Source organism: Haemorhous mexicanus, chromosome 17 (assembly GCF_027477595.1).
Source record: "Haemorhous mexicanus isolate bHaeMex1 chromosome 17, bHaeMex1.pri, whole genome shotgun sequence".
Lineage (NCBI taxonomy): Eukaryota > Metazoa > Chordata > Aves > Passeriformes > Fringillidae > Haemorhous > Haemorhous mexicanus.
In genome coordinates, this window is record NC_082357.1 from 13,691,024 (window position 1) to 13,708,486 (window position 17,463).

General features: G+C 46.7%; 2 protein-coding genes across 3 annotated transcripts; one reads left to right on the forward strand and one right to left on the reverse strand.

Moving 5' to 3' along the window:
- The first annotated feature begins 157 nt into the window (after positions 1 to 157).
- CPSF4 (cleavage and polyadenylation specific factor 4) lies at positions 158 to 6,895 on the forward strand. 2 transcript variants are annotated; one of them, XM_059862007.1, is made up of 8 exons: positions 170 to 416; positions 1,337 to 1,387; positions 1,879 to 2,031; positions 2,763 to 2,858; positions 3,009 to 3,102; positions 3,813 to 3,885; positions 4,439 to 4,531; positions 5,690 to 5,952. In XM_059862007.1, the coding sequence occupies exons 1-8, from the start codon at positions 314 to 316 to the stop codon at positions 5,756 to 5,758; spliced, it is 732 nt and encodes a 243-aa protein (XP_059717990.1). In that variant the 5' UTR covers positions 170 to 313; the 3' UTR covers positions 5,759 to 5,952. The 2 variants fall into 2 exon arrangements, with proteins under 2 accessions (XP_059717991.1, XP_059717990.1); XM_059862008.1 differs by lacking the exon at positions 3,009 to 3,102 and having other exon boundaries at positions 158 to 416; positions 5,690 to 6,895.
- A 947-nt stretch (positions 6,896 to 7,842) lies between these two features.
- ATP5MF (ATP synthase membrane subunit f) lies at positions 7,843 to 9,524 on the reverse strand. Its single transcript, XM_059862011.1, has 4 exons — positions 9,428 to 9,524; positions 9,227 to 9,334; positions 8,310 to 8,426; positions 7,843 to 7,987 (listed from the first exon to the last, which is right to left on the reverse strand). Exons 1-4 carry the CDS (start codon positions 9,438 to 9,440, stop codon positions 7,959 to 7,961), a joined length of 267 nt encoding a protein of 88 aa, XP_059717994.1. The 5' UTR covers positions 9,441 to 9,524; the 3' UTR covers positions 7,843 to 7,958.
- Positions 9,525 to 17,463: the final 7,939 nt, after the last annotated feature.

The window sequence follows — 17,463 nt, forward strand, 5'->3', positions numbered from 1 at the left end:
GTGTCCCCGGTAGTCTCTGATTGGCCGGAGCGCGCGCGCTGCCCGCCGGGCTGGGGCGCCCCGAGCGCTGATTGGCCGGAGCGCGCGCGCTGCCCGCCGGGCGGCCGTGCCCGCCGTGGGTCCCGTCATTCCGCGGGCGGGCGGCGCGGGGCGGCCACGGGGCTGCCGCCGCCGCCTCCCCTTACTGCAGGAGCTGCCGGCGCGGAGCGGAGCGGGCCGGGCTGGGCCCGCCCGGGCCCGCCCGCCCGCGGCCTCCAACACCGCCACCATTCCGCCCCTACCTTCCCGTTGCCGGCGGCCCCCAGCTGCCACCATGCAAGAGCTCATCGCCAGCGTGGATCACATCACGTTCGACCTGGAGCTGGCCGTGGAGCAGCAGCTGGGGGCACAGCCGCTCCCCTTCCCTGGCATGGACAGTGCGTGTGGGCTCTCTCCTCCGCGGGGGGCTCGGGCCGGGGCCCTGGGGCCGAGGAGGGTGGGCTGGGCAGGGCTGGGGTGCCTGGGAGGTTTGCAGGGATCTGAGCCTCTTCCTCAGGTCTTTCCCGTAGATCCTCCCAACTTCCGCTTTCCCCGTGAGGTTTCTGTCATAACCAGATGTTTTTCTTTTTTACTTAGTGAAATTCGTAGTTACTGCCAGCCAGGCTGGAAAATTAAAGTTGAGATGTTACCGTGAATAAACATCACTCTCCTGCACAGTACTTTATATTTCCTTTTTCATTTCCTTTTGGTAGATGAGGTATTTCAATGGGAAGAGTCATCAGCTGTAGGTATATCCATGGCTGACTCTCTAAATCTTTCCTTCAGTCTGACACGGACTCAGGAGACTCACAGTTTGCTGATTTTTTCTGGCAGGGCTACTGAACTTGTGTTTAACTCCCTTGAATGTTCCTCTTTGTCAGAATCTGCAGGGAATAACATGCTAATGGTTGTTTCAGGCAGTTCTGGTAAAGAAATATAAAACTTTTAATGCCATGACTACAAATACAGGGTTCAGGAGTTGGACTGTGATGATCCCTGTGGGGTCCCATCTAACTTAGGATATTCTGTGATATGACTGACTTAACAGTAGAGGAAACCCAGTTGAGAACTTAAATAGCTGAAAAGCAAAATAAGCACTTTCAAATCTCTGCAAACTCCCCTTGCTGTCCCTCAAGAAGAAAACAGATATTTTTGAGTACCAGGCTTTCACAAGGAACTCTCGCAGGAAAGTCAATTCCCCAAACCAAAATGTTGCTTTTCTCTTGGAGATCAGATTTTCTTTCTGGGGCAGGAAATATTTTAAAGGTTGCCATGAAGCTTTGATAAAATAAATAATGTTTCCTTGTTCTCCCCACAGAATCGGGCGCGGCTGTCTGTGAGTTTTTTTTAAAGGCGGCATGTGGAAAAGGCAAGTTGTGTGGAATATTGGAAAAGGCAATTATTCTCATAGGATGGGAAGGTGAAAACAGATTTTCCAGCACTGATTATAGTGCTTTGGTTTTGTAAAGCTGAGGGGATAACCTAGATAGAGGAGAAAACTGAAGGATGTTGAAGTATCTGCAGCAATTGGGAAATAATGGTATTTTTTGAGGGAGCTGGGAAGTTAATAAGCAAAGCAACTGTTAAAGGAAGGTTTGAACTCACCATAAGCTGACTTTACTGTGCATCTGCCTTTTAGTTGCTGTGGTTTGTAGTTGCCAGGATTAAGAGCTGGAGACTTTGTTGTGAAACTCAGTAGAGGGTATCACAAGGCTGTTTTGGAACTCCCTGTTTTGCTGTTATTACTTAAGCCTGAAATCATAGGTGATGTCTTCTGAAACCCCTCTTGCAGAGAGGTTGCTGTTGCCCTGTGTGACCCACTTTAATTGTTCTTTTTTCCCTTCTCCCACCCTTCCACAGGAGGCATGTGCCCATTCAGACACATCAGTGGGGAAAAGACAGTTGTTTGTAAACACTGGCTACGAGGACTGTGCAAAAAGGGAGACCAGTGCGAGTTCCTGCACGAGTATGACATGACCAAGATGCCTGAGTGTTACTTCTACTCCAAATTTGGTAAGCAGCTCCTGCAGGTGTGGGAGTCTGAAGATCCCTCCTCATGGCATTACATTCTTCTTGTGTCTGATCTTAGACTGACATTTTTCCAGATCTGCTCCATCTTATTCTCCACATAAATTTGTGATGTATTGTAGATGTCTTCACTTGACTGCTTGTCCCATACAGGAAGAGGAGGGAAACTGCTGGTTTTACTGATTTTTTTGCCTTAAGTTCTGTTTTTTTGGGGTATGAGATGAGTAGGCTGAGCAGCTGGTCTTTGCATGACTCTGATTTTGGGGAGCTGATGAGCAGCAGGGGGCATGGGTGTGCAAAACTTTTGTGCACTTGCTTTCCAGCTCTGGAGATCTGGACATAATGAGGCAACTTGGTGCCAGAAACCTACAGTCTTGTAGGTTTCCTTGGATTGAGGTTAGTGTGCAATTTGTAGTTTCTCCACACTTCTGGTGCACTAAATGTTTGGGTTTTGTTACCGTGACTGCTCTTTCAAATTTAGTTCCCCCATTGTTTTTAAAAACATAAATCATCCAGTCTGGTAGAACTTGGCTCACCAGGGGTGAGTCCTTAGAGCTCTTCATGGAGGTTAAGGCAGGCAGTGAGACTGTTGTGCCTGAACTTAAAAATGTTGGTAACAGCTCTGTGGGAGCTACATGATCCAGGTAATGTTTTGAGAGTCATTTTGATCTCAGACCTGCACAATTGACTGAGAAGTGTGTTTGCCTTTGGTACAGGGGAATGCAGTAACAAAGAATGTCCATTCTTGCACATTGACCCGGAGTCGAAGATCAAAGACTGTCCCTGGTATGACAGAGGCTTCTGCAAACACGGTATGTGCCTCCCACAGTTTCTGTTCCTGTGCCTGCAGATCAAGGGGAGTGTTGCTGTTCCATCTTTGCATGCTCTGCTGGTGGATGTGCTGGGATCTGCTGGGATGTGGATGTATGGAATGTGAGCTGCTGAGCTTTGTGTTGTTGCAGGTCCCCTGTGCAGACATCGGCACACTCGGAGAGTCATTTGTGTGAATTACCTGGTAGGATTCTGTCCAGAGGGCCCTGCCTGTAAATTCATGCAGTGAGTATGCTCCAGGCCTGCCCTGCAGCCTTGTGTTTCCTTTGTAGTCTGGTACATGTCAAATGAGGGTGCTCCCGTGCTTCCCAATGGTTTGGGGATTTGCCAGTGTTTAGTTGGGCCAAATTTTTACTGATTTGAGGATTGAAAAAGTATTTACAAGAGCATGTAGTGACAGGACAAGGAGGAATGGTTTCAAACTGAAAGTGAGTAGGTTTAGATTAGGAATTAGAAAAAAATTCTTCCCTGTGAGTGTGGGGAGGCCCTGGCACAGGTTGCTCAGAGAAGCTGTGGCTGCCCCATCCCTGAAAGTGTCCAAAGTCAGGTTAGATGGAGCTGGAGCAACCTGGGATAGTTCAAAGTAGTCCTGCCTGTGGCAGGAGGGTTGGAACTGTTGGAACTGTATGAGCTTTGAATCCCTTCCAACCCAAACCAGTCTATGAAATGGGGCAGGGCCTCTCCAGGGAGTTCCAAGTAAGACTGGCATGGTGATTAGGTGGCATCAGTGCAGTGGAATCACATGGATTTATATTCCAGGAGGCAGAGGGATATGCAACACATATGTAAAGAGAAGTGGGGAGGGGGAGGCCTGTTTCCTGTGAGCCAGATTTAACTGGCTGAATGTTTTGTTGTTTGGAGTTACTTGACTGAACTGATGATAAAATGTTGGCATATGATTTGAGAATCAATTTTCTTGTTTCCATCTAAACCAGCCCTCGGTTTGAACTGCCAATGGGAACCACAGAGCAACCACCACTGCCTCAGCCAACACAAACACAGCAAAAGGTACCCAGATTCTCTGCCTCCCCACACAGCCGCCCTCAAAGCTCTCCCACTGTGCTTTAAAATAGAACAGGTTGTCAAGTGGTCAAAATTGGGCACCCAGGCTCTTGGGTTTGGAAGGGAGAATTAAACAGTGAGCAACCCTGAGTGCCATTGTAGTGATGAAACCCCACAATTGTTCCAACTTCACATGGAGATCATGTCACAGAACACTCCCACGCTACACAGAAACACATCATATGTGGTTGTGCAGCAGTCTGCCAGGTTTTGTAATCAGGGTGACATCCCTCCGTGATGGCAATGATATTTTAGCAGCCTAAACCTACTCTCCAAATCTGCTTTCCAGAGAAAAACAGGATCACTGGGCTTTGTAAGGCTCAGTGCTTGATTTCTTCTTTCTGGTGCTCCAGCTGGCAGAGCACCCACACACAGATTTGGAGGAAAATTGATCATTTGACATATGGGGTGCTCTTTTCCCTTCTTAACAAAACAAAAACCACAAAGATCTTTATCCTTGATGCACTTAACGAGTCAGAACTCTTCTCCTACCCAACAGAGGACACCCCAAGTCATTGGAGTCATGCAATCTCAAAATAACAACAGTGGGAACAGAGGACCCCGGCCATTGGAGCAGGTCACCTGCTACAAGGTAATGCAGAGGGGAGGGCTCAGGAGGGAAGGCAGAAGGCTTTTTCACAGTGTAAAAAGGTCCATAAATTCTGAGGTTTGCTCAGTAGACACTATGTGGTGCCTGGATACAGCTGTGGGAATTGGCCTTGAGTTCTGAGGTTGCTGCCTTGCTGTGACAATGACAAGTTCTGTAGGACTTTGCTGTCTGCTAATAAACAGGAAAACCCTGCCCCAGAGACTGAAAGGAGACTGTTAAGCTGCACGTTTCAAAATAAGAGTTAATAGTAATTTTTTTTGTCTCATAAGCTGATTTGCTTACACTGGTGGGTGTAGATTCTCTTCTCCTGGAAGGTCATTGAAATTAACAGAAATTAGGTTTGCAAAGCTGCTCAGTGTCTGAGCTGTAAATGCACCCTGTGGTGTCAAACCAAGGAATGAGTTGTTCACCCTGGTTGCTCATTGAGGAGCACCAGGAAAATCTGGACACAATCAAGTTTCCATCTCCTTATTTTTCCGCAAAAGCCACAATCACTAGAAAAGGACAAGGAATCTTCCTGTCCTTTTAGCCCTGACATTTACAACATTTTACATGTCAGCTCTGAGCCTTAGGTTCTTGTTTGGGTGAAAGTCACTGTGATTGGACAGGGATAGCTGAATCCATTTCACTGAAAACCTTTAATAGCTGCCTCTTTAATCTGCAAGTAAAAAAGATCTGGAGAAGGCTGTTGCACCAGATACTGGCATTTCTCTGTGTTTGAGTAGCTTCAAGATGCAAAGTCACGAATCTGTGACTTTCTCAAGTTCAGAGGTGCTTTTCTCTGTTTATTCATGAAGATCAAAAGAGCCCCCATGGATATGGTGCATATCACGTGGAGTAGTCTGAGAAGCCTCAAATATTGAAATCCTCCTTGTGTGCTGAGGGTTCTCTCCTTGGAAATGCATTAGAGTAACATGGCATCAGGTTACTCCCAGCATAGAAGCAGTTTTTGCTCCAAGGCGTGGTAGCAGCCCATAAATCCTGTCCCTCCTGACACCCTGTTTCACTGCACCTGCTAAATGCTGCATCTTCCACGTGTGGAAAAGCTTCCAAATGGGAGCAGTTGCTAGATGGCTTAATAAAGCAGCTAGGAGGAAAGAGCTGTATCTCTGCAATAATTCCTGTCTCTTTCTCTTTCAGTGTGGTGAAAAAGGTCATTATGCCAACAGATGCACCAAAGGACACCTGGCCTTTCTCAGTGGACAGTGAAGGAGCAGCAGGAAGGTGCAAGGGAGCTGTTACCACTGAGGAAAGGTTTCTGCCTAGCACAATGTCTGGAGCTATTAATCAGGTTGTTTTTTTAATGCCATTACTGAAAGAACTGGTCAGAGGCTGGCTGCTGCTAAGCAACATTTTTGTAATTGTTCCCAACTTTTTTTAAGTTTTAACCTTTTTAAAATCAATTTTGGCCTCCGCTTGTGTTCATTGAGCCCTTATGAAAGGTAGATCTAAAAGCCAGTAGATAAACCAAGCCCTTACTGGTGCAGCACTCCACATAAACACATCTTAGGCCAGTGTTTCTTTAAAGTATTTTCCTTCTGCCGCTTCTCTTTGGAGAATCTGCAGCATTTCAGCCCTCCTTGTGGAAGCAGGAAGACTGACTGGGAAAACTTAACACTTGCAATGCCTTCTCCTCAGTGAGGAAGCAGGGATTCTGCTGTCCTGTAGCTCTTCAAAAGCCAAGTCCTGTTTCCAGGTCAGCCTGGTGAGCTTGTCCTGGTGGCTGACGAAACCCCTCACGTACATCAGGCAGTAAAACCTGTGTCCACTCACTTTGTTTCTGTGCTTCTTGCTGTACTGAAGGTTAGAAATCAGTTCTCTGGGAGAGAACTGATCAGGGGGAGAATAAATTGGCATCTCTCTGGTTAGCCAGACAATAAGGAACAATGATTATAGGAAAGCTGCATCTGTGCTCAGTTCCCACTTGCAGAAAGGAGGGACAAGAGCACGGCTTGGAGTAGGAATAGAAGAGCCTTGTCTCAGCCCCCATCATCCAGCTCACACTGAGCAGGTATTCCCATGCTAGAGAGCAGGAAGTGGAGCTGTATATTCTTATGGAACACTGCTTTTAAAGTGTTGGTAGATTCCTTCTGAAAGTGTATTTTTTTTCAACACAAACCCCATTTATTTCGAGATGACTATTTCAGAAGGGCCAATGACAAAATGTGAATTAAAAGAAAAAAAAAATCCACAATGTGGGCCTTATTGATTCTACCCCATCTCTTCATTTGCTGCCTGCCTTTATACTTTGTTTTTATTGAAATGTACTGATGGCAAAAGCTGGCTGTGAATTTATTTTTCTTGAAGAACAAGGTAATTGTGGCTGGATTAAGAGAAGTGACCAGAGCCTGTGTTGGTGTCAATGACTGCACTTATTTCACTGTGGAAGTTTCAAGTCTGAACTCGCAGACCATCAGACACTTTGATAACACTCTGTGCCCCCCTCAGACTGAGCTGTGATCTGTTTGTAGCTGGGCCTGTGGAAAGGGAGCTAAAACACTCCAGTGTTTGATCACCTTCCCCATCAAGTTCAGGAGCTTTTGGGCTTCAGTACCAGTTTTCCAACACTGAAAACCTTCCTGTAACCACTGAAGCCCTTGGGAGATTGTTCATATCCCTCAAGAAGTGGTTTTCACCCTCCCTGCTGTTCAGACAAGGATAGTTCAGGTGGGCAGCAGTGCCCAGCTCCAGGTGTTGGTGTGATTTTTGGGGCATGAGGAAGCTCAGAGCTGGGGCCAAACCCACAGATGCTCCTTTGAGCTGCATTTAAGTCAAGGAGGAAAGGTTTCCTTTTCTTTGTTTTGATAGATTAAAAGTCTGAAGCTTATTCTCACTCAGAATGACCTCCAAGTTTTGGCAGTGAAAGGAGTTCTGAAGGAAATTTTGGGTTACCTGAGGCAGTGACAGGAGGAGAGCAGCAGCCCTGTCTCCTCTCAGACAGGTGCTCTGCAATGATGGAAAACTGCCCAGAACACTTCCAGCCCCTGGTGAGAGCCTGACTGAGAACCAGAAACACCCTCAGGGCACACAAAGCTCAGATATTCTTTCAAATCACAACACATCCTCTCAGCCCCTTGTCCAGCCTGTCCCCAGTGGCCAGAAAGAAGCAATCCCATGCTATCATTTTTATCAAACAGGAATCAGTTGCCAACAGTTCCCCCAGTTCATAACAGAGCCAAAGGAGCAGCTGCTTTCCCTCTGAACTTACCCTGAGCAGTGAAACTCTCAGAAGACAAATTTATTTGCACAGTACAATTAATAATTCAATTAGGAGAGTGTCAGCTCAGGAAATGTAAAGTGTATGCACTTTATTATTGGTCACAAGAGTACAGGTTTAATATCCATAGTTCTGATGTCTTCTCTCAGGGTAGCTGTGCCAGGAGCTGCACCTTCACCTTCTGAGGGTGTTTCAGTGGTATTTCCTCCTGCGGTCGTGCTCTGCAGCAAAGCACAGCAAGTTAATTCTGCTGAACTCACAAGAGAAAACCCCACCACACCTGAAATTACAGGCAAGAAAGCATTCTGAAAAGCCCTGAGCATTTATTTTCCAGGTGCTGTCAGGTCAGACAGGCACCGAGGTCTAAACTTTCTTCATTGCCAAGAAAATACTCAGTAAGCATTCAAGTTTTCTTTGGCTAAAAGAAGTTTTTTTGCCAATAATCTTTTATTCTATTTCTAAAAGCAGCAGCAGGTAATTGTTTTTATCCCCAGGCAACCTTCCAAGCTGTCCTGCACACACTCAGCCATGGTTTTTACTTACTGATGTGGCTGTAGCTCCACATGTAGCTGAGGATGACATACCCAGCCAGCACCATGGAGAGACCCCCGAGGCCCCCCTTCCTCACGTTGATGTATTTGTTGTAGTATCTCTCGTGACCTGTGGAGGAGGAAAATCTTTCAGAGCAGCCAGATGAGTTGTTAGTTACCCTGGGAGAGAAAGCAGTAGCCTAGATTCACAAAACTTCAAGAAATTGGTTGTAATTAAACATTTGATGGTCTCAGAAGCAAGTCTGAGAGGAGGCAACCTGTGTGTTGGTTGAGCAAGGTGATCCCAAGTTATTAGACCTAAGCCTTAAAAAAAAAAAAAGGGAAAAAAACCCATTTCCCCATTATTTTTCCTAAATGTTATTAGGCTGCTTTGGAATTATCTAACTCTTCCATACATTATACACATGCACACATGAATTATCAAAGGCAGACACTTGCATTTGACATTTTATGTTTAAATCTACCCAAATGACATTTGTATCTAAAGCAAATGACATTGGTCCCAAGTGATCCATAATGGCTCTGTCTCCTCTTTTACCATCTCTAGGGATCAACTGCCTTTCAATCCTTTTTTGTTTACTTGTGATGCTGTGAAACCCCAAGATTTTCAGCCAACGGGTTCAGGACTAAGGGCACCCCATTTCCCCTTTATACAAGAAGGAACACCGAGAACAAACATCCAGTGCATAAAGCCCACACAAGAAATAAATTTACAGATAGAAAAACGAGATGTTACAGGAGAAACTGCTCTGGGAAGGCAAAACTGGCCATGGAGCAGCCCCTGCGCTGCCAGACACCCTACCCCAGGCAACATCCTCTCCGGCAGGCAAGGATTCTTGTGTGCTATTTCCCCTGGTTCCGTCAGGAGAAAGAATGAGGGTCCCGCACCCTCCCCCGCAGCCCCCTCACCTCTCCGAATGGCCCCCAAGATGCCGCCGGGGGTGAAGTCCCTCATGGCCAGCCAGCTGCCCAGCTGGCCCAGCTTCACGTCCATCAGCTTCGTGTCCTTGAGGAGAACTGCGGCAGGGAGAGGGACAGAGCCTGGTCAGCGCGGGGCTGAGGGAGGGAAGGAGGGAAACACCGCGGTCACCTTGATCCCCCCGCACTCACCCGGCTTCGCCATCTTGGTGTGCCCGGAAGGGACGGGCGCGGGGGCTCATGGGAGGAGGGAAGGGCGGGAACGCGGCCGGCGGGCGGGACGGGGCCGCCGCCATGTTGGGTGTGTCACGGCGCCATGTTGGGTGTGTCACGGCCCCCTCAGGAGGGACCGTGGCAGTCCCGGTGCCGCCTTAAGCCCGTCCAGCCTGTCCTAGGGACAGGACAAGGAGTAATGGGTACTAATTGGAAGTGGGGGAAATTTTGATTAGACATACAGAAAAATTTCCTCCCTGTGAGGGTGGTGAGGCCCTGGCACCGGGTGCCCAGAGAAGCTGTGGCTGCCCCATCCCTTGAAGTGTCCAAGGCCAGGTTGGACGGGGATTGGAGCAATGTGATCCAGTGAAAGGTAGTCCCTGCCCATGGCAGGGGCTTGGAACTGGATGATCTTTAGGGTCCTTCCAATTCCTTAACATTCCATGATTCTGTGATCTCCTCTCTGGGAGCCAATTCCCCAGTGGGGGCTGCACCTTCTGCCCTAGCTGCCGCAGGCACTGCCAGCCTGGCAGAGGGCTGGGGCACCTGAGGGATTTTCCTTACATTTCCAGTCCAGCAGGTCCCTTCATCAGCTGTGCTCTTCCTCAGGAGATGGTAAACAACTCCTGATCATGTCCCTCAGTCCCCCAGGGCAGCGCCTCGCACCGTCCCACGTTATGGGGTGTCAGGTGTCCTCCTTGCAGTGCTTCAGATTGTGAGGAAATATAGAAAAATTCACAAGTTGTCATCAGCATCTTCACACGTCTCCATCAGCAATCTTGTCGATGTCCCACAAATGAACCTTTTCCAGTGTGTTCTTAAGTTACAGCTTTAACATTGTAAATATGTGCTCACAGATAGCATATACTGCAACATACATTGAAATTGTCACTTATTGTACTGGAAGAAGTTCTTTTTCGGTGCCCACTGAAGAGTTTTCCCTGTGGGAATGTGCTGTGTTCTGCTCCAGCTCCTCTGGAAGGGTGTCAAAGGCAAAAGGAGAGGCTGGGTTGGGGTATACAGTATAAATAAACCCACACAACCAGAGTGGTGGAGCAGTTAATGTGCCAATAAAGATAAATTTTATTTTCCTGAAACAGGAATTGCAGAATATCCTGAGTTGGAAGGGACCCACAAGGATTGGAGTCAAACTGCTGGCCCTGCATGAAACAGCCTGTGCAGCCCTGACAGTGGCTGTGACCATTTCTTGAGGATCCTGGTCAGTGCCCCACTCCCCTCGGGGAGAAGAACCTTTTACTGATACTCGCCCTGACATTCCAGCCATTCCCTTGAATCCTGTCCCTGCTCCCAGAGAGCAGAGATTGGAGCTGGCCCTGTGCTGCCCCTCGGGAGGAGCTGCAGCCCTGATCAATCTCCCCTCAGTCTCCTCCAGCTGAACAACCCAAGTCACCTCAACCACTCCTTGCTTTGCTTCTCCCCTAGACCTTTCCCCACGGCCGTAGCCCTCCTTTTAATTGCTTTATATTTTGTTTTGTGGTGCCTAAAACTCATGCAGAACTTAAGGTGAGACTGCACCAGCTCAGGGAAAGAGCCACCCAGATTTATTTTGTTTTTCCCCAGAGCCTTTCTGGGGGGTTCGGGCCCACCCTGGGCACACCTGCAGCCCTGGGTGGTGGCACCAGGTGTGACTCCAGCAGGTGTCACTCGCAGGCAGCGGCTGCGGCTGATGGTCCCCGTGTAGTGACCTCTAGAGGCTTGAAATCCTCTCGTGCAGGTTCATGGCAGTGTCAGGGTTTGTTGTTGTTTCTTGTGCTGGAGCTGAAAAGCAAAGTGCTGCAGCGGTAAACAGGGAGCAGCCGTTCCCCCGCTGCCCCTGACAGGTCAAACAGCACCCCGGGATTCCGGGATATGAAATCTCCATCCCACAGAGGACTGGTAGAGCGGATCAGAGATGAAAACTAAATTAAGGATGCTGAAAGGAGCCCACAGAGCTCCCACATAAACACTAATCTCTGCAGCTTTTACTTCTCAGCTCACAGAGTCTTATTCCATACTCCTCCCTCCTGCCACTGCAGGATTCTTGGAGTCTGCAGGGTTGTGTTACCTGGTATTAAATGAGGTGAGGAACTTGTGCTGTCTGAAGATATATGGAACTGTGTCACACATCAAAGGCTAGTGCTAGTATCTGTGTCTAGCTTCACCTTCTATTTTACCAAAATTAATTTATTTACATTGAGTACTTCTATAGCATAGCATAATATAACATAACATCACATCATTTTTTAAAAAAGGCAGAAGGAATACATTGTTTGCTGCTTAATTTTTAATATTTTTTTCCTTATTAACAGAAAGTAAGATTAGGAATGTATAGTGTGTCTGATCACCTGAAGAAAGGGTTCCAAATTTAGACCCTGCTAAATGAGTTTAAAATCCTCTTATTAAATTATCCTTTATTTTATTATTGAACTTTACCGGTAACTGTCGTTTTATGGCTGAAGTGTCCCCTGATGAACTACTATGTGCCCTTTTTACAGTACTTGCAGAAAATCATGCTCCAAACTTGCTTCCCTCATTCTTGCAAGGCAACCTATTGTTTTAAATAGGATTACTCATGCAAGGCAGATTAATTCACCTACAGGAAGAAAGCCAGTGGCGGGGGCCTCGTTTTAAGGAGTTCCCTGCAGAGTAGAAGAGCACATAAAGCTGCTCAAACTGCTTATAGCAAGATCTGGGGAAATTTGGATTGTTAGGGTAAGAATGGACGTCCTTAATGAGGATCCATCTCCAATTCAATTAGAGGCAGCAGTGATTCAAGCCTTGGCCTGAGCTGCCCATGCTGGCAGGGTGAGAGGAACAGGGCTGTTCTCTTTATGCCACCTTAACCTGATCCAGCAGGAAGAGTGGAATGGTACAGATGTGCAGGAGGTTTTGCTGCACATTTCCTGCTTTTGACCTGTGCTGCTGGCCAAAACTCAGGGTCTCGTTGGTGGATCCAGATGGGAGGATCTGTGACAAAGAAAGATGTTTCTGATGTGTTTCTGTTTGCTTACAAGAATTCTCACAGTGTTTTTTTCCTGACCACAGAAGAATTCACGCACTGAGAACCAGTTGCCTTGCTTAGAGCTCCACACCTGCTCCAGGCAGCAATGTGACCCCAAATCCTTGTATTCAGTCCAGGCCTTATATCAGTGATTGTTCAGGCTCTTTGAAGTTTCCGTTCTCTGCTTGTTTCCATACTCTGTCTCTCTGTCTCTTCCTCCACCTGAAGCGTAGCATCCAGACGTAACCTTCTTTCCTTTTAATATCCTACTCCAAACTGTCCTCCCAGAGCCTTCAGGTTCTTGAGCAATCTTGTATTGTGGGTGGCAATAGACTTAATGTCTCCTTCAGCTACCTTAAATAAAGGAATGCAGTTAAACGTACCAATTTCAAGAAGGTTTAGCCCAACCTCTAAAAATAAAAGCCTAATGGAGTGTTGCCCTGAGGTTTTCATCTTAGTGAAGACCTCTCTAAAAAATGCTGTGAAGTTTGTACATAATGGCATAGAAATAATAGAAGTAGAAATAAAAATAGAAATAAATTCAAAAAACACAGAGCATTTTGCAAAAGACGTCAATGGATACAAAAGAGATTTCCTTTCTGCACTAACAAGGGTAACACATAATATTGCAGCTTTTAGTCCAAAGATTCAGATGTGGCCCAAAAAGTTGTCACACTTCATCTGAGTGTCTGAAAAGGAGAAGTAAAAAGCAAAACAGCCTCCCTTGGAGGTTGGGGTCACATTTACTGTTCTGTGTGCCACCCTTTGAAGACTCAGGGTCTCACCTGGGTGGTCAGTGGTCCTGCAGGAATATACAGGCACAGTGTCTGCAGGTGTGTGAGGCAGCACAGAGTGGCCTTCAAGAAGGTCAGGAAACAAAGATTTACCTAAATGATCCCGTGCCCACTGAAACTGATGACAAAGCACCCAGTGCTTTTAATAAAGGATCAAACCTTCAGTGGTTTGTGGACCAGATATGGTTCTGAAACATGTGGCTTGGCACAGGATGCCTCTTGGCTCCAAAGCACTCATTTCAATCTGATGAATTCCCACCAGCACAGGTTAAGGAGCTGCAGCCATCAAGGAGAAAGAGAAATCACAGGCTACCAGCTCTTGCAGAAGCTCAACAGAGAGAAGCACGTTCTATCAGCCAGTAATTTGGAGAAAAGTTATGGCCCCAGGTTGCTTCATCCAGTCAGTTATTTTTTAATTGCATGAACAGTCTGGTGCGGTGAGAGCAGAGCAGCTGCTGGGGTTTCAGCATCATTCATCTAAAATTGTGCTTGCAGTGGAAACCAGACTCCAGTATTGAATAGGATAAGAAAAGGGTGTGGAGTTTGAAATCTCTTCCATGGCCAGACCTCCTCGGGAAAATGGTGAATTGCCTTGCAGAGATAATAATACCTAGGGATTGACATGGCAAAAGCAGTTGAGAGAATGAACCTGTGATTGCAAGCAGATTGCTTGCTCTGTGTTATTATAGAGCCATTTTCCTTCATCAACCTCAAAACACTTTGCAGAGGAGATCACTTACCAATGATTAATAGTTTAGCATGTACATAGTTCTTTTCTCCTTCACAGCACTTGAGTGTTGATGCATCTTCCTGCTCTGGTGATAAAATGTGTACATTAATGTTATGGTTATCTTTTTAAGTGGTGAAATTTGAGCCCTGAGTTTAGGAGTGGGGAGGGGGAATTCCTCCCTCCTCCTTTGGTCCCATCTTGCTGGCCTTTGCTTGTATCTGGTGTCAGTTGCAAAAGTACCTTATTTCATAAGTCTTTGATCAGCCTAGTGGTTAGCTAAATATATACCTGTGGGGAGATAATTACATGCTATCAGTAGTAAAGTGTACTAAAATAATGTACGTTAATTAAAACACTTGCAAAACCAAAGCAGGAATTTTCACAGAGATAAATTTGCTGCAGCAACAGCTGTATCTGAGGCTGCTTCCCAGAGACAAACATGAAAATAGGACCAGGGACAGGTAAAACCCAGTTTCTTATGCTAAAAAGAGGAAAGATATGTACCTACTGGGAATGGCACTGTGATATCAGTCCAGAAGGGCAGGGTGATCTGCCTTCATTAGTGGGAGAAGATTGGTGTGATGAATTCCATCTTATCCATGTATCTGTTTGGCTAAGTGTGAGTGGGCCAGCAGGGGGGAAGTACAAATGGGCCTCATATTATCAAGGGAGGATTTGGAGACTAATTAAACGATGTGACAGAGGTTTAAAATAAATCACCTTGTTACCATCTTTGAATCCATTGTCAGTTCCTTCAGCACAATCCTTGTACTTCTCTCTTCCTACATTTATGTCTGATGAAAATAAATGTGGAATTTGTCTCTGACCTTCCCAGCTGAAGCAGCCAATGGCTGTTCTCTCTCTCCTACCTTGTTTCTTAGAAGCTCAGTTGCTCACATTGAGCCTTACTCAGACCAAAGACACTGATGGCTTTGGGACATTATTGCCTCCAAAGCCCTGTGGCACCTGTTGATGTTGTTTCCTGCAGATCCCAGACCACAGCCAGTCTCAACCCAGCACATCTTCCCACTGAGAACTGGAAGGGTTTGTATCCCAGGGTTAGGCAAAGGCTCTTTCTCTAATCCATACCTGCAGTTGCCATTGGATTCATGGCAGTTTTGATCACTGGTGAATGAGTTGGTGCTGTCCATCTCCCCCCCCCCCCCCCCCACCCCCCCCATGTGTTTGTTTGCATCATTCTCTCCTGGCACATATCCCTGTGGTTTTGTTGTCATACTTTCTCACAAAAGCAATCCTTTGCATTCCCTCCCCAGCCTGCACCGGATCAAATTCTACCTTTTTCCTAGGTAAGGAATGTGGCATAACAGATCTGTCTAATCAGGCTTGCCCCATGGCCATGTTATCCTATATGCTCCTAAAGGCAGGGTGAGAGGGAGATTCCTCTCTAAAGATCAGCTAAGAGTCGGGTGGGATTTCAGCCATGAGACACTGGCATTCAAGCAGGGCACGTGGGCACCCCCCCTTCCCTCTGCTCCGCAGTGTGGACTGGGACGGATCACAGGGGACCAGGACAGGGGAGCCAAGCAGCAGCAGGAAGCATTTAAATGTATTTCATTTCAGGGTGACCTTTAACAGGTGTGGATTTACGGATGGGGAGGGGAGAGGGAAGTAAGCGAGGGATTAAAGGGACTTTACCCTCCCTCCACTTTAAGCACCAGCTTGCACAACATTCCAGGACTGTGAGATGCAATTTGTAGCTGTGTGGCTTTATATCTTCTGCCTCCTGGGTTCCAGGCAGGGTCGTGGGTGCCCCTGGGCTTTAGAACTGCTTGGGATTCAGTGGAAGGCATTGTGCTGCCAGGTGCCTCAGATACAAACCTGGGGAGCAGGGTGGGGGTGAAAAATCCCCCTCTTCTCTGCAAGAATTGGCATTTAACCTTTCGTGGAAGTGCACAGTTCAGGCAAACACAAGGTGTATGATATATTCCCTGGATGACTTTGCCTGGAGATGTTCTCTTCTTGATCCAGTGCTGCTGTGTGCTGTTGAAAAGCTGCTTTCCTCTAACCCAGCACCTGCTGCAGTTCAGTGATGGATTAAAGCAGCTCTCCATTTTCCTTATCCCTCTCCGGGGGGAGTTGTATAGTTTAATTAATTACATTTTGTAAAACATGATGAGATTCTTGGATGATAAATGCTACACAAATGGAGAGTATTTTTTAATGAGCACTGTATGACGGCTGCAACAAAACGTTTCTTTAATCAAACTGATCTGAGCTGCAAAAAAAAAGTCCTCATCCTGCTGCTATCAAACAGGAATCAAGCACTCTGTCTTTCATGGGCTATTGGTTTTGAGGATCCCAAGACATTTTTCAAAACTTTAGCAAAATAAAAAGGCAAGAAGCATATTTATGTCTCTATATTTTACAGATCTTTCCCTTTATGTGTGCAGTTATATAACAAACCACTTGGCAACAGGGAAGGGAAGGATCAGAATGGTGTGGCTGGATGTCATGGCTGTGTGACAGGGTGTGTGTACCTGCTCCAGTATTACTGGGCCCCATCAGGCACCACACTTCTGGCCCTGTATATTTTGTGTTTTAGATGTTTTCCAGTTGTAGTCATGTGAAGTCATCCAGGCTGCAGCATCTCTGGTTCCCTCTCCTAAGCAAACAAGGATCAAATGAAGCCTGGGAATGTTGGTCATCAATGCACATGCAATGTAAACCTTCCCAGGGCACCAGTGGTTTCCATGCTGGAAACTGCAGCCTTGGGTAAGGACAAGCAGGGTGCCTTTTTTTTTTATTTTTTTTTTTCTCTGGAATTCTGTTAGGAAAAGAAAGAATAATTTCTCAAGGTACAAGACCAGCCTTGGGCCACTCGGAGGGTAGAACTTCAGCTTCTTGTGGAAAGTGCCTTCTCCTGTTACTGGAATGCAGAAGTGTCAGATCACCAGTGAACAGAGGAGATATGACTTGAAGCAGCACTTAAAGCAGAGTCTGGAAGGAGCAATCTAAGATTTCCACCCTGTGATGACCCAGTCCAGTCCCACAGCCTTTGGGATCCAGGGGTGCTCCCAGCAGAGGTTACTGTGGCTTCTGGCACTGGTGTTGAGGGACTGAAGTGATGGCAGCAGCCAGGCCCTCTGTATTTCATCCCCACTGCAGTTTCCTTAAAGCTGCTGCTTTCCAAAATTTGCCTTTTCTGGACCTTTCATAATCTCTGCTGCTTTTGGCCAGATGGATTTTTCCTTAAGGGGAGAAGAACAGGAGGAGAATGGCCTCGATATAGATATTGTCTGGCTGCGCTGGGAAGGAAAACGAAGACAGAAGAAATGAGCTGTTGAACCCATGGTGTTATGAGAGGGATGAGTGAGACATTTTAGGGAATAACCAACCAATCAGCCAATCTCACAAGCAATTTGTCTTTGCTCATTAAAAGGCAACACCATAGTGGGAGAAATGTAGAGCCATTCTTCAGAAGATTTATTGCCTTGTAGCATCTGTGCAAGAAAACTCTTAAGTGCTGAGT